Source organism: Muntiacus reevesi, chromosome 7, assembly GCF_963930625.1.
Source record: "Muntiacus reevesi chromosome 7, mMunRee1.1, whole genome shotgun sequence".
Classification (NCBI taxonomy): Eukaryota; Metazoa; Chordata; class Mammalia; order Artiodactyla; family Cervidae; genus Muntiacus; species Muntiacus reevesi.
This window is the reverse complement of record NC_089255.1, coordinates 50,557,904-50,574,569: the sequence shown is the minus strand read 5'-3', so window position 1 is coordinate 50,574,569 and position 16,666 is coordinate 50,557,904. Positions and strand designations below refer to the sequence as shown.

At 39.8% G+C, this 16,666-nt stretch overlaps 1 protein-coding gene across 1 annotated transcript in view; it reads right to left on the bottom strand.

Annotated features, from left to right (window-relative positions):
• ALDH1A2 (aldehyde dehydrogenase 1 family member A2) overlaps window positions 1-16,666 on the bottom strand; it is a 104,663-nt gene that overhangs the window by 13,770 nt on the left and 74,227 nt on the right. Inside the window, exon 8 of the mRNA XM_065940493.1 lies at window positions 342-444. Within this exon, the coding sequence (XP_065796565.1) occupies window positions 342-444 (103 nt within the window). The remainder of the gene's footprint in view (window positions 1-341; window positions 445-16,666) is intronic.

Genomic DNA, 16,666 nt, shown 5'->3' with positions numbered 1-16,666 from the left:
GGCGGAGGCTACATTTCCAGTGTTGAGAGGCTTAAACCACACTGTTCTTTCCACTGTGCAACAGTGGCCAAGCCTTCACCTCTTCTATTATATTCTACAATATCACAGAATCAAAATGGCTTTATGATATCTAGAAAACAAACTCTATCTGATTATAAGTGGTCTTTCCCAAAAGTGGAGAGAGGTTTTTCTCCTTAGAATGAAGGGTCTAGACTTTTCTCCTTGAATGCCACTTAGCTTCAAAGACCTTTCTCTGCATGTTCTGTCTAAGTGGAGATAACAAAAGAGAGCACCACAGGGCAGTGTGCCAGGACAAGGCAGCACATGTGTGGTGGACTTACAGTCAGCATCTGCAAAGATAATGTTGGGACTTTTCCCTCCAAGTTCCAGGGTTACTCGCTTCAAATTGCTTCTTCCAGCTGCTTCTTGGATAAGCTTTCCAACCTAAAAGAAGGGCAATGGAGAGAGGTTTTGCACATCTTGCAGTTGAGACCATAAAGTGGCCAGAGGCAGCTGTATGCAACAGTGGGACAGGGTAGCAGTGGGCCCTGCAGGGCAAAGCACCCGCTGGATACACAGGATCGGCTCCTGTGGTCACCTTGTATGGACAAGATATGTAATTTGGGATTGTTTCATGTCTGTGCTGAAGGGAGTTGGAAGACAGCTTTAGTTTCATGATGGAAGGAGCAAGGAAAAGAGGGTTAAACCTGATTCTTAATCATTCAATGATTTCTCTAAAGACAACTGGCAAGCAATATGTAACTAGAGATTTTCCACCACTGCACTGTGGCTTTTAGCTTTGGACTCTGGCCTCTAGAAAAAAGCCAACTGGCTCCACTTGAAAGACTTTTATGAGTATAAAACAAATTCTTCATGTATCTCCAAAAATGCCAGGTATGACTTTAATCACATGGTCCAAATATATATATATATATGTATTTATATATATAAATGTATACATATATATGTATATATATATATATATATATGTATGTATGTATGTATATATATACATATATATATATATTGATGTCATACCTCTGTTTCTGCCTAGGGCTATAGTGAAAGGATTCCAGAAAGCTGAGCTGAGAACCTGTCTTTATTTGTGTAATGCCCATTAATCTAGAATCCAAGCAAGCAAGAGGTGAGTTTGAAGAAAGCATTTCCCATTGTGTAGACTCACACTGTTAACAACATTGAAAGTATCAAGATAGAAGCATGGATGCAGCACCTAGGGCCCCCATTCAAGAAAGAATGCATTGCCTCAGTGACTAGGAATGCTGTCAGCTCATTCTGAAAAGAGCTTCCTCGCCGAAGGGGACACCCTCCCCTGGGGTCCCACGCCCACTGCCTGTCGGTGGCAGTGGTACCACCATTAGACAGCTCTGCTTCACCACACTTACGTGCTTGGCTGAGGCCGTCAGGCCTACGCTGCAGCTCCACCTCCCGTTTCCACTGCCCTTCAGCTGGGATGCCCAATAGCATATAACCTGCATGGCAAACTCTACCTCGGCAACTCCTCCCAAGGCACCTGGTCTGCGACAGGTGCTGCTCTACTAGAGGACAGAGGTCACTCCGTGGAAAGCACTGAGCCACCACATAGTTCTTATAGTCAGTGTGCCCTTGTTGAGATGAAAACAGTTACTCATGCCTGCAATCCTACTGAAAATAACATATTTTAAAAGTCTAGGGGAAGAGAAATACTAAATATATGTTGGACTCCTCTAGTCTCTGATTGAGACCCTGACTGATAACTCCTCAAGCACTGTAGAGCAGTTAAAAGGCCCTGGAGCCTGGATTTTTTTTTTAACTGATTTTAACACTTAACAACTGTTTGAGCTTGGGATTTAAAAAAATCTTTTCTGAGCCTCCATTCCCTCCCCCATAAATGGAGCCATTCCCTCCTCTGTAAACACTACTGGCATCAGAACTTCAGGGCAAATAGAAGGGGAAAAAAATGGAAACAGTGACAGATTTTATTTTGTTGGGCTCCAAAATCACTGCAGATGGTGATTGCAGCCATGAATTTAAAACATACTTGCTCCTTGGAAGAAAAGCTATGACAAACCTAGAAAGCATATTAAATAGAGCAGAGACATCATCACTTTGCCAACAAAGGTCCATATAGTCAAGCTATGGTTTTTCTAGTAGTCATGTATGAATGTGAGAGATGGACCATGAAGAAGGCTGAACACCGAAGAATTGATGCTCTCAAATTGTGGTGCTGGAAAGGACTCTTGACAGTCCCTTGGATGGCAAGGAAATCAAACCAGTCAATCCTAAAGAAAATCAACCCTGAATATCATTGGAAGGGCTGATGCTGAAGCTGAAGATTCAATACTTTGGCCACTTGATGTGAAAAGCTGACTCACTGGAAAAAACCTTGATGCTGGGAAAGACTGAAGGCAGGAGAAGGGGACGACAGAGGATGAGATGGTTGGATGGCATCACCGACTCAATGGACATGAATGAGTCTGAGCAAACTATGCGAGATAGTGAAGGACAGGGAAGCCTGGGTGTTGGCACAAGGAATTGGACATTACTTAGCAACTGAATAACAACAACATCTGAACTTACTTGTCCTGAGGATGCAGTGATCTAAGATCGATGGCCCTCAGAATCCAGGCTGGCACACAGTAAGTGCCCATATGAGTTACCCACATTCAGGTGCGAGAGGTCAGCCCCCACCTCCCCCCAGAAGAGAAACAGGAATGGTCCGTAAGGGGTGGGGCCTTCCAAAGCCGGTCTCCTCCCCGGGTTCCCAACTATGTATGCATATCAATTACCTTGGGAAAACACCAAGGAAACTCTCTTACATGCCACCAATCTCCAATACTGCTCATTAGTTGGATTAAATGCTTTTTATATTTTTATTGTTACTCTACCTCCTGGCAAGAAAAATTTAGAAAATATACTCCCATTCTGAGGAAATCTAACCTTGGTAAAATAGGTAAAATTAAGAGTCCCTCAGATGCAGAACACTATTGCTCATCGAAGGTGTAAGAAACACTAACATCTGATCCTAAGGATTAATGCGCAGACTAGTCCATGACCAGACTGCCCTTACCCACTTGCCTGCGCGTCTCTCTTCTACTTCCCAGGAATATGGGCTAACAAAGCCCTCATTCTCAAGCAAAGGTGCTACTTCTCTTGCATGAGGGAAGTATGGGTACACAATAGAAAGGAGGATTTGGGCCTCTATGCTGGTCAAAGAACAGCAGGTGGGTGAGATTAGGACTGAAGCCTGAGAGTCCAGTAGAAGCGAACCCACACGAGGGCGATAGGGCTTGGCTCTCTCTCCCCTGAGGAATCCATATTAACTGATGGGGATTCATTTCAAAGTCCAGGAAGATAAAGAGAGAAGAGCTTTCTCAAAGAAGATAATTACTATCACTAGAAGTCATAAACATTATTATTAATTATATTCAAAAACTAGCATTTACTGAGTGGGTTTATATGAGACATTTACCTGTATTCATTCATTTAGGCCTCTCGAAACCCCTACAAGGTAGGTATTATCTCATTTTAAAGAACAATAAGCTCAAGTTAGAAATCAATGGCTGTTACTAGGTTACCTAGATGGTTGCTGCAGAGCCTGCTGGGCTCTGTGCAGGTTGACTTCAGGGTCCAAGTGTGGACCACTTCCTTTCCTTCCCTTAACCTCCTTCCAGCACTCTGCCTTCCTTTACATATTTGCTGAGCACCTAACACATGCCACATACCACCAAAACCTTGTCCTTGAACTTAGAAGACAGGAGGAATATCACTTTTTACAGACACAGATAATGATCACAGTTCATCAGCTACAAAACTTAAATTCTGCCTTCAGACTGACTTTTGAAAACCAAGCAAAAGGAAGCAGAAACCACGGCTTTTACACACAGGAAGACGCTGAATAAATGTTTGGCATTGGTGAAGAGAGTGCCGGCCTGCTGGCATGACATTTCTGTTAGCTCTGTTCCCTGACATTCATCAAAGTGCTCTATGGCTTGGTATCTGTTGCACTAAGAATGCTGTCCAATGATTAGTATTTTCATGGCTACAGTAACTATACAAAAATCTTGCACAGTCAATAATCATCAAAGAAGAATACCTAAGAATAATTTTTCCTGTGTCAATGCTTTGCCAACCTTTCCTTAGAAACCAAATTTGTACTAAACAAAGCAAAGCAAATCTCAGATGAATAACGCTTTTCGTTTTCATCTTTGGAAGAAGGTCAAGTTGCAGCCCAGCCTCAAGAAAGAACTGGATGTGTTACCTACGCTACAGGAGAACCACGGCCATCTAGAGTGGCTCATGACAGAATACTCTGAAAAATCCCAGTTTCTCATCAATCCCCTTCATTCAACATGTACTCCTAGTTCTCCTACTATGTGTCAAGCACAATGCTAGGTACTGCTCCTATCCACAAGGAACTCACAGCTAAGAGGATTCCCATGTAAACCTAACAGGTGTTCAATAAGTACAGAAAAATATGGGCCTGATTTAATATTAGATCTGAACAGTGGAATTATGATTGTGCAGCATTTTGTTATAATCCAGGGTCAGGCTCCTTTGAACCTCATCCAGAGAAGTGGGTTAGGATGAAACCTTCATTAATTACAGGATTGGGTATCATAAACGTTCCCATTTTACTCTCAGTTTCCTGAGACTGTCTTTGGAGAATACATTACTACTCAGGAATTCTCCCCACAAATGGAATGAAATAAGTGACCCTGAAGGGAGGCACTCCTCACTACGCTCAGCGGAAAAGAGACAACAGGAAGAATATGTGACTCCAAAGCAGGGAATTCTATCAGGAAAGAGTAATGTTTAAAAATAAAGAGTTCACGTGAGAACTGACTCTTACAAAATATGATACGTCCTGTGCAAAGCAACCTAAAATATTACTTGTCTGAATCCCATGCAAAGGTTTCTGAAGTTAAAATCTCTGGGGTAGGAAAGTCCAGGAAGAAGTGAAGTACAGACATCAAATGAAGTACAGACCTGGGGTTAAGTAGCTCATGTTAGAAAAGTTCTGTGGGGATATTTATGTGCCACGCCAGTCATGTTTATACACGAACAGAAGGGAGGAACATATGATGAGCTAAATGAGGCTGCCAGGATGGACAGGCCTTCTGAGTGGTTCAAGTCAAGGCAATGGGGTGGACTTGTAAAACTAAACCCTATTCTGATAAATAGCCAATCTGTGAGGTAAAACAGAGAAATAAACAGTTTGAGAAACTAAATCCTGTATGTGAATATGGATTAAATAGAATAAAGGCACAGAGACCAGATTTTGACCAAATTTATCATTATCTTTTTTTTTTCAAATAAGATTTTCCAATATACTTACTATACATCCTGTCCTATTTTCTGACAACCTAGCTAATTATAACCTTGACCAGGTTAATACACTACAATTTGGCCCACAGGAATGAGAAGACCTATTTACTACAAGCTCTGGCTTGGTTTCTTACTAACCTTTGATTCGGGAAAGTCACTTCACCTCCTTGGGCCTCAGCTTCTTCATCTGACAAATGAAGACACCTGCCAGGCAGTTAACCTGGCCCTTAGTGCCCCAGTAGCGGGCTTCCCCAGTGGCTCAGCAGTAAAGAATCTGCCTGCAATGCAGGAGACCCAGGTTCGATCCCTGCGTTGGGAAGATCACCTTGCAGGAGGGCATGGCAAACCACTCCAGCATTCTTGCTGGGAAAATCCCATGGACAGAGGAGCCTGGTAGGTTACAGTCCATGGGGTCCCAAAGAGTTGGACACCATTGAGCAACTGAACACATATACACATACACAGACCCAGTAAGTTGTAAGAGTTAAAAAAAACTCAGGGGCCCTGTTCATTCTGAGGGTCTCTCTACAATTCTTTCTGGATTCTTCTTGTCTTCGAGCAGAACTCAACTTTCATAGAGGTGTCACAGATGAGCCAAATGGGAAATAAGCCTGATCTTTCTCAGTTTCCCACAAAAAGTTCACTATGAAAGAGTAAGTGATCTTGTTCTATCATGCGACGACTTAACTTGGTGCTCCCTGCAGAGTTTCTCAGCTGTGTCTGTGTGCCCTGAACAGGCAAGGGCGGGGACCTGGGGCTCGCCCACACATAATGGAACTGGGCTAACTCTCAGCTGGAATGTTGGCACAAGTCAACACTGACTCCCATCCTCATTTCCAACAGTCTTCAAGATTGATATCAGGAGTATCCCTGGAAGAGTCACAGTGTACCAGAACCATGCTCATGGCAATGCAGTAGGGTAGGAAATGCAATTTGGAGCTTTGCATGGAAAATAATTTGTTATACAAGACAAAAAAGACTATGAAAGGCTTCCCGTGCCCTCTTTATTTAAGGTTGTTGCTTCCTGAACAGATCTAAAGTCTGGTAAAAATTTTCTTTTTATTCATTAGTTAATCACCCATATTTCTAGGATGGGTTTCTTTTCAAAGATACTTCTTTTTCTTGAATAGCTAAGTACACATGTTGCAGTGAATTCCTTCTAGAGATATGCCACCTTTTTTAAGAAATGGAAAAATCTCTAGTAGAGACCTCAATAAACAAGTTGAAGATGAATGATTTTTATAATATATTTCATTTATTAAACCCCAAACAAACTGACTCTCTGGTTCTTCCCACCTCTCCTTTCTTGATGTTCATTGTGCTCTAGGTTCTGTCAGGATACAAAGAGAAATGCCGCAAATATGTGTGTACTGTGGTGTTAGTTGCTAAGTTGTGTCTGACTCTTTTGCGACCCCATGGACTGTAACCCATGAGGCTCCTCTGTCCATGGGATTCTCCAGGCAGGAATACTGGAGTGGGTTGCCATGCCCTCCTCTAGGGGATCTTCCCAACCCAGGGACTGAACCCATGTCTCTTATGTCTCCTGCACTGGCAGGTGGGTTCTTTACCACTAGTGCCACCAATATGTGTAATTGGACATTTCTTGTCTCTTGGAAATATCCAGAAATAACAGACCAAATCAATCAGTTTGGATCTGCACCAGAAAGTAACAGGACCAAGGCATTAAAGAAGCTCCTTTAGTTAAAGCAATAAAAGCAATTTCAAAACTTTGTGAAATTCAGACTGTAAAGACCAGTGCAGCCACTGGCACAAGCCCCTCTCCCCACCACCGTGCTCACCACACGCTGCTCACTCTGGCACATTACCCCCTCGCCCCTCCTGGGCTATGACTGTGCCTCTGTCGGCCTCTCCTCGGCCTGAAACGCCTCTCCTCTCCTCGCTTACTCAGTTTTCTGGCCTGACCTTTGCTGCCTCCTCTGAGAAGCTGGCTTTCTGGATCTGCCCTCACCACAGGGTTTGGTTTTCCCACTTTTCTGACCCCACATAACTCTCATACTCTTCTTATTTAACTGTTGTCTTTCCTACCAGACTGACAGTAAGCAGAGAGACCCCTGTGCGTGTGCACATGCACACATGCGTGAGCACACACAGACATTTTCAACAACATCTGATGAGTCAATGGGCCAGACATCACAGTTGGTCTTCAAGTCTCTGGAAATTGAAGAACATGAAGTCTTTAAGGAAACGGAAGTGCGAGACTGGCAGACAGGATGCCTGTGTCCAAGGCTCTGCTTTGCCACCACAGCCACCACTGTCCTTATCTTTGGCTGAAATTTCCACATCTTTAATGAAGGGAATGGCCTTGTGGTTCTAACACTGAATGCACATCTATTTTCCTGGAGCTCTTAAAAACTTTTTCTTTGGCTGGGCTCTACTCCAGAGATTCTGATCATGATATCTGCAGTGGAGCCTACAGGCATGGGTATTTTTAATGTGCTGCTAAGGTTAAAAACCATGGGATTAAAGAATCTTTAAGGGCACCTCTCTCATACTGTCTCTAATCTTCCCCTGTTGGTTCTATTTTTCAGTTGTTGAACATTCTCATTTAATGAGCACTTACTCTGAACTGCTTGTTCTTATAAACATCATTTAATCCTCATGCTGATCCTGTGAGGCAAGAATTATTACCCCATTTTAGGTTTGAAAGAAAAATAACATGCCTCAGGTCAAGCAATCCTGAGTTGCTGACAGGCACCCACTGAGCGGCAGGGCCAGTACGGCTGCTCTTCTCCACACATTCTCCTGGGATTAGATACCTTCTGCTCTGAGCAGAGCCCAGAAACACACTCTCCACAACTAACAGGCATTCTAGAGTGACTGCCTTGAACATTCAGCCTCCTGTTACTAAGACTCTCCTTTTTTATTTCAAATAAATTTTAAAAATTAAGACTGATTCTGGGGAGGTCTCCTTTGATAGGAAGAAGCCTAGAATCCTCAAGTCAAAGGTACCACACGTCCCACGAACCAGGAAATCTAAAGGGATGGGCTTCTTAGGATTGGTTCATACTCAGCCTGAGCTCTTGAGGTGAGAGACCTACTGTGGAATGAATCACAGCATCTCAGGGTGGCAGGCAGAGGCTACAGCACACTCTTTCTTATTCTTCAGTAATCAAATTTTTCTTTAAGTGTTAAACAAGACAGGTAATAACTTAAAATCTGTACATCCAAAAGTTTTGACAAAACAAACTGGTATTTTTGATTCAAATGCTGGAGAGTTTACTAATGGACTCATACAACCTTAGAAAGATGCTTAAAAGCTGTTTTTAAAAAATAACTAAAACTCTGGCAGGCCACTTCCTTCCACCTACAAAGAGGGGTGAGGTTACCCAGAGGGGAGAGCTGACCCTATTTATTACTCAAGCAGCAGAGAGGGTGTCCGTACCATGTATGATGACATTCATCTCACTTAGGAAATGAAAGGAGAACCCCGGCTGCGTAAATTAGAATCAGTGATAATACAGCTGTTAACTACAAACATTTGTTTGGCACGAATCAATCTGGACTCTCCTGTAGTCTGCTTTGATGGTCTCTGTTATCTTGTTGACTAATGATGAAATCATAGTTTGTTAACCTAATTGAATGAAGAAAACATCATACTAAGCAAAATGCGAACTGTTTTCCTCTACTTTACTGAGGTTGTTTATTGCCTCTGTGTTTATAAGAGCCCTTTCATAGTCACATATTAAATATTTACATTTGTTGCTTAAGTATTTAGCTGCATAAGGAGAAATTAATCCTATCTTTGAGTAACTTGTTTTCTTTTTAAAGGCCTTTTTCTAGAGTAAAACGGAAAGCAGCCACCTCAAATAAGCTTCTTATTGCTGACTGTTCCAGACGTTTTTTGATACTAGGAAACTCATTAGTGGAGCCACATTCAAATCCATATTTAAGTGACATGTACCCTCTGGAAGAATCTATACAATTTCTCAAGCAGCCTACAAAATTAAGAGAGGATAGGTAAATAAAGAAGTAAAAACTACATGCTGTAAAGGAGTTTGGGATTATGTAATTGTTAGACTTGCCTGTGAAAGTTCTCCACTTGCCACCTTAATATAATTATAAGCTGGCTTTCATATTCTAGTCAAATACTCTGGTCTTCTATTGGGCTTCCCTTGATGGCTCACGGGGAGAGAAACTGCCTACCAATGCAAGAGATGTGGGTTTGATCCCTGGGTTGGGAAGATCCCCTAGTCCGGTATTCTTGCCTGGGAAAGCACATGGACAGAGGAGCCTGGTGGGCTACAGTCCATGGGGTCACAAAAGAGTGGGGCATGACTTAGCGAGTAAACAACTTGGTCTTCTATTATCTATCAATTATATCATCCCAGAAAAGAAACTGGGAGATACTCCAGATGCACAGGGTTGGTTTCCCTCCTAGTGAATACAAACCCCTCCAGAGAAGTATCAATAGACACCACCAGAAAACTTTGGGGGATACTAGTTAATGCACACTGCTATAAGCTATCTCACTACATGAATGTTCCTAAGAGCAAAATGGTTCATGGGGCATCTTATTCTCTTATTCTCTTCTCCAAACTCTCTATTCTCTCTCAGCTCCCCCTTTGGATATTTGCACTGATGAAGATAACATATTTAGTTTTTAATGTTCTTCCTGCGAAGATAATGTTTCTTGTGTTATACAAAGCAACAGTGAGATAGCACTGTACCCCTATTAGAAAGGCTAAAATTATAAAGACTGATTGTACCAAGTGCTAGTGAGGATGTGAAGGAGCTAGAAGTCTTATACACTGCTGGTAAGATGATGCACCCACCTTGAAAAAAAATTTAGCAGTTTCTGAATCTAATATGATTCAGCCATTCCATTGCTAGACAACTGCTCAAGAGAAAAAAAAAGAATCAACCAATCTACATACACACACACATACACACACACACACACACATGAGTTGGCACAGAAAATGTTCATAGGAGCTTTAATCTGTAATAGCTTCCAAATGAAAACAACCTAAATGTCCTAAATGTCCAACAGGCAAATTGTGATGTATCCATAAAATTGAATATTACTCAGTAATAAAAAGGATTTTTAATATATATATGCAAAAATGTGCATGGATCTCAAAATAATTGTGTTGATTACAAATGGACAACATATATTGTATGTTTTTACTCATATAAAATTCTAGAAAATGCAAATGACCTATAATGGCAAAAAGCAGATCAGTACCTGGGAATGGGAATGGAGGGGAGGGGAAAGAAGGGCGAGAGGCTACAAAGGGGGAGTAGAAAATGTCTGAGGGTGATGGATGTGTGCACCATGTGAGCTGTGGTGATGGGTTCACAGGTGGATACATATGTCAAAACTACCAAACTGTACATTTTACATATGTGAAATTCATTGTATGTCAATTATACCTCAATAAAGCTGATAATAAAGATATATTAAGCAGTAAAAATGTTATTTTATTAGAGTAATTATGCCATACATCTTTTCATTGTCCTCTGTGAACTGTTGGTAGGGAAATGATATTGAACACATATGACTATTTCAAATGTGATTTAGTGGTGTTAATTAAAGCCAAATGCATTAGAAAGAATTAAATTTTAAAATAATTAAAGCCTGAAAGGGAAAAAGAACAAGTGAAGAGGAAAAAATATATAAACTTAAAGAAAAGCAAAAGGTGGTGAAAATAAAGAACAGATTAAAGGCTAATAAAAGAAATTACTAGAAGTAAAAGGGTAACAATTTTTGATATTATGAATCTAAATAAGAATAAAGCATCATACTCATTATATAAATTGACCAGTTCTCATTTAACTGCACGGATGATAGAACAGAATCATTGAGCTAGGAACTCATTGAGTAGATGATGGAAGGGTGGTCATTTCTGCCAGAAAAAAAGACATGTGCATTGTCACAGTTGAACTGTGAAAGGCAAATCACATTTGAAGATGTGCAAGCAGTCTGGTGAGGCTAGAGAACATGGGAAGGTGCAGGGTTCAGGTCATGAATCAACCTGTTACCTGAAGCAGATTAAATATCCAGGTAGACATGTCCACTCCAGAGCTACAAATAGAAGTCTGGAGCTCAAAAGAGAGGTTCATAACTATAAGTGACTTATTTCAGGGAAATATTCCACATAAAATATGGCACCGACTGACTCACTTGGTTACTTTCACATTGGTAAATAAAAAACTTAATGAACCAATTAGGTTGCTATGGTAGAAAATCTTTTATACTGATGATCTTACAGGGAAGGAAGAGAGTTGGAGTGGGAAATGGTGGTGAATTTCCATGTTCAGAAACCAAAAATTATGACTGAAATAAACCTTGGACCTTCTGTTAGGAATATTGATTTTCTGCAGATAAGGGCTAAATCAACAAAAATTTCTCAAGAAGAAAATCTGACCCGCTAAGCCTATAGGGTAAAGTTTTCTATGAACCCATCAGTTGATTTCTCTGGGCTCCCGTGAGCAACACAAAATTCCTCTTTCATCCAATAAGCGATTGCAGTCTCTCGCATGTTCCAGGCCTTGGTAAAAATTCCCTTAATTCACTCCTTATCTTACAAATGAAGGAATTCTGGGGTTCACCTGGCGTACAGAGCACTGAACTGACTCTTGGTAAAATCACCTGAATTCTCCCTGAACTTAATCCTCCCCATCTCTAGTTCTCCTGTCCTCTGGGCATGTTTCCCCAGACGATTTCATAAGGTTAGCACAGCTCCAATGCCATCATACAGGATCATTTCACCCCAGGATCATTATGGGCACCTCTTCGTAGGTTGCTTCAAAATACGTGTAAACTAGTGATTCTTGAATGTTAATAAACATAAGAATTACTAGGAAAGCTTATTAAAATAAGAATTCCTGGACCCACTTGAAAGTTTCTAATTTAGAAGATCTTGGGTGGTGCTCAAGAATCTGAATTTAAACAAATCACTCCTCTCTCCCCCAGAGCTCACCTCCCTATTACTATAGGGAAGGTGGTGATACTACTGAAAAACAATCGTAACTACATGACAGCGCACAACAATGGTAATTACATTATAGTTTGCTACAAAGAAATGTCTCCCTACACCAGAACCTAATTCTGGCAAACTTTGGTTGTAGGACTGGCCCTTGATCTAGGCCAAAGTAAAATCGTGAGTTCCTTAATAGGTACCAAGTGTCCTCTGACAACACTACTCTCTAAACGGAGTACACTATTCCATTTAAAAAAATAAAAGAAGAATTCACAATCAGTTTATTTAAGCAAGCACCCAGGCGCTCTTCCAAAAAAGTGAACTAGAACAGCAAAACAAACAAAATAAACATTTATTAGAAGAAAAAAATATTTGTAAAATATTTATAAAAGTCATAAAACAAACAAAAGGAAAGTGAAATTTCTAGAGGAAAGCAGAGATTAGTTTTTGACAGACATTCTCTGCAAATAGATTCAACTAGAATCAATCAGATTCAACTAGTATTCACTGAATTCTCACAATGTGCAAACAACTGGACTGGAACTTTCAAATACTCTAGTTCCATTAATCCACAAATAAACATGTAAGGAGTTCTTCCTAACCCGTCTTAACAGATGAAGAAATGAGAGATGGGAAAGATCAAATAATATGCTAAAGAGAGCCGGGATTTGATCCAAGGTAGGCTGAATCCAGCCCCTTTCCCTATTACACATTTTCCCAAGACTATATTATTATATAAATTTCATTTAAAAATAAATATAAAACAATAACAGCTAATATTTATTGACACTTTACTAAGAGCCAGGCCCTGTGTTAAAAACTTTAGATATACTAGCTTACTTCAGCCTTAAAATTGATGAATTAGGTACAATCATCCTTTATCTACAGACATGCATCTGAGCATGGGAAAGATTAAATATTAACAGGTACTGTGAACAAATGCACACCACTATTAGAGAGGCTTAAATTATGTCTAGTTTTCTAATATAGATCTGATATTTAATCTTGATTGCTTTTAGCATGATTTGAAGACTGTGTTTGGCATATCTTACTGAAAAAAATACCTTCCTCTAGTTTTTTAAGAGGTGGAATGATGAAGCATTCTTTCCAGTTTTCATTTCAGCAAAGCCATGAAGACTACTTTATTTTTTTTAAGAGATTCTAAATAAATTTTGTACAGAATTGAGTGGTTCATAATAACATAGCTACAAAGTAAAAGATATTAAACCCTAAGCTATTAGTGGCGTTTTGAAGAGAGAAAGTGTTCATCACCTTCTAGCTCTGGGATTAAGCTTTTATTTCTCAAATTTAATCTTTCCTCTTTCGTGTACCTAACAAATACTTATAATGGTTGCTGACTACACATCAGATGCTACTTGGGGTAGTGAGAATAATGACTAAAGGACAGACTTCAGTGAAAAATAATGCAGCATCCCCCCCCAAAAAAAAATCTATGTATATCACCAGAAACTGTAATCTTCAAAAATTAAAGCTTAAAAAATCAATACTAAACTAATAATCAGATTATCTTACCCCAAAAGATTAGACATTAGTCATTTATAGGATTATAATCCTTTAAGAATATCCTACACCAAAGAAACCAAGGACTTCTAAATCCAAACATCATTAAGGTTGTATTCTTATGACTTTGGCTGTATAAACAGAAGTATATAAATTTGTAACCTCATTGAGTATAATATATCAGATTTGAGACAATGATAAACTATGAAAATTTGCCTGAAACCTACCTAACCAAAGGCAATTTAGAATATCTATGGTGATTAGGGAAACCTTTGAAATCTTCGAACTTAAATAGCTCTAAAATTTTTCCAAACTGAATGAAACACATATTTCAATTGGTAGTTTGAGGTTTCCATTGTCAGGAACCTAAAACTGCCTTTCTGCAAAGTAAGATTTTAAAGTTAAGATGCAAAGAAAGATAAAATAGGAGGCGTGGCTAAGATGGTGGAGTGGGAAGACAGTGAACTCACCCTCCTCTCTCAGGCACACCAAAATTACAACTATTTAAAGAGTAATTATTGGTAAGAATGACTGGAAGAATAGCAGAAAATATCTTCTGCAACTACATATATAAAGAAGGAACCATAATGAGATGGATTAGAGAGGCTGAGATGCAATATAATCAAGACCCATACTCCTAGACAGGTGACCTGCAAGCAGGAGAATAAGGACAATTGTGGAGATGCTCCCCAAGGAGCCGGGGTCTGAGCTCCACACCATGCTTCCCAGCCTGGGGACTCTGTACCAGGAAGAAAAGCCCCCATAACATTTAGCTTTGAAGGCCAGTGGGGCTTACTTTGAGAAGACCCAAAGAGCTGTGGGAAATAGAGGCTCCACTCTTAAAAGGCACACACAGAACATGTTCTGAGACCCAAGGCAGGAGTAGTAATTTGAAAGAAGCCTGGGTCATACCCACCAGCTGATCTTAGAGAATCTATCAAAGAGGAAGGGGGCCACTGGGGCTCACTCAAAATGAAGTGGCAAAGGAATATGCTCCAAATGCAAGAACAACATAAAGTACCAGAAGAACTAAGTGAACTGGAGATAAGCAATCTACTCAATAAAGAGTTCAAGGTAATAATCATAAATGTGCTCAAAGAACTTGAGAGAAGAACAAATGAACACAACGAGAATTTTAACAAAGAGTTAGAAAATATAAGAACCAGAGTTGAAGAATACAATAACTGAAACAAAAAATACCCTGGAAGGCATCAACAGTAGATTGTATGATCCAGAGGAACAGATAAGTGAACTAGTAGACAGACTAGGGGAAATCATCCAAGCTGAACAAAAAAAATAATTTTTTTAAAATGAGGGCAGTTTAACAGACCTCTGTGACAATATCAGATGTGCTAATATTCACATTATAGGGGTCCCAGAAGAAGAAAGAGGGTAAGGGGCAGAGAACACATTTGAAGACACAAGGGCTGAGAACTTGCCTAACTAGGGAAAGGAAATGCAATGTCCATATAGGGTTGACACAAAGAGGAATATACCATAGCATATTGTAATTAAAATGACAAAAATTGAAGCTAAAGAGAGAATATTAAAAATAGCAAAGGAAACACATGTAAATCCATGGCTGATTCATGTCAATGTATGGCAAAAACCACTACAATATTATAAAGTAATAGCCTCCAACTAATAAAAATAAATGGAAAAAAAATTAAAGGTGAAGATTATTGAGGGGAAAAAAAATAAAAATAGCAAAGGAAAAGCAACTAGTTATATACAAAGGAACTCTCATAAGATTATGAGCTGACTTTTTAGCACAAACCTGCAGGCCATAAGGGAGTAGCATGATATATTTAAAATGATGAAAGGAAAAAACCCTACAATCAAAAATACCCAGCAAGACTATTATTCATAGTTGAAGGGAAAAATCAAGAGTTTCACAGACAAGTAAAAGAGTTCAGCAGCACAAAATAGTTTTTACAAGAAATGTTAAAGGGACTTCTCTAAGCAGAAAAGACCACAATTAGAAATATGAAAATTATGAAGGAGGAATCTCATTGGGAAAGGCAAATACATTATAAAGATAGTAAATCAACCACCTATAATGCTACTAGGAAAGTTAAAAGACAAAAGTAGTTAACTTATCTACATCCACAATAAGTAATTAAGGGATACATAAAACAAAACTTATCAACCTGGTTTCTCTGATTTACATCTGCTAGTTCATATGCTTCCTGGTGAAAGCCAGGCCCAGCATTGGATGAAAACTGTTAACAGGGAAAATCCTGAAAGGTGCCTAGAATTAAAGCTGGAGATGAGCCCACTAGGTTATTATATGATCTGACTCAGGCAACTGCTACACAACTTGATCAAGCAATTTCTGGACTTTTCAAAGCCTGTTGACTAGGACAAAATTCAAGCTTGCGCACAAAAATCTGCCGAACCTGTTCATGACAATTATAATCAACTTCAGATTGTTAAGGAAACTTTTGGTCTTCCTTCAGATGTTGGTCACACCTTGGGAGCTTTTGATTTTGTGTTTATCAGTGGGCTAAACTGGGACCTTTCCCTTCTAATAAAAAGGACCAGGATGGGATGGGTAACTATGTCCAGTTCAGATGCAGTTAATCTGGTATACCAGCTCTCTCACATTTTAGAGGAGCCATCTAAAAGGAAGATCAACAAAATTCTTAATCTTCAACTCGAGCAAATGAAGACTCCTTAAAAAAAACAAAAACAAGACCAAGAAACCCCTCATAGTTGCTGTTACCTTTGCAAAACAGCCAGGACATTGGAAAAGAGACTGTTACAAATTCAAACTTCTGGCACCTTCAGGTCTCCTAACTAGTTTTTCCATTGTCCTCCTAATCCTCAAGGAAGTGGCTCTGAGGAACTATAGGGGGGCTCCTCCCAACCCTCCC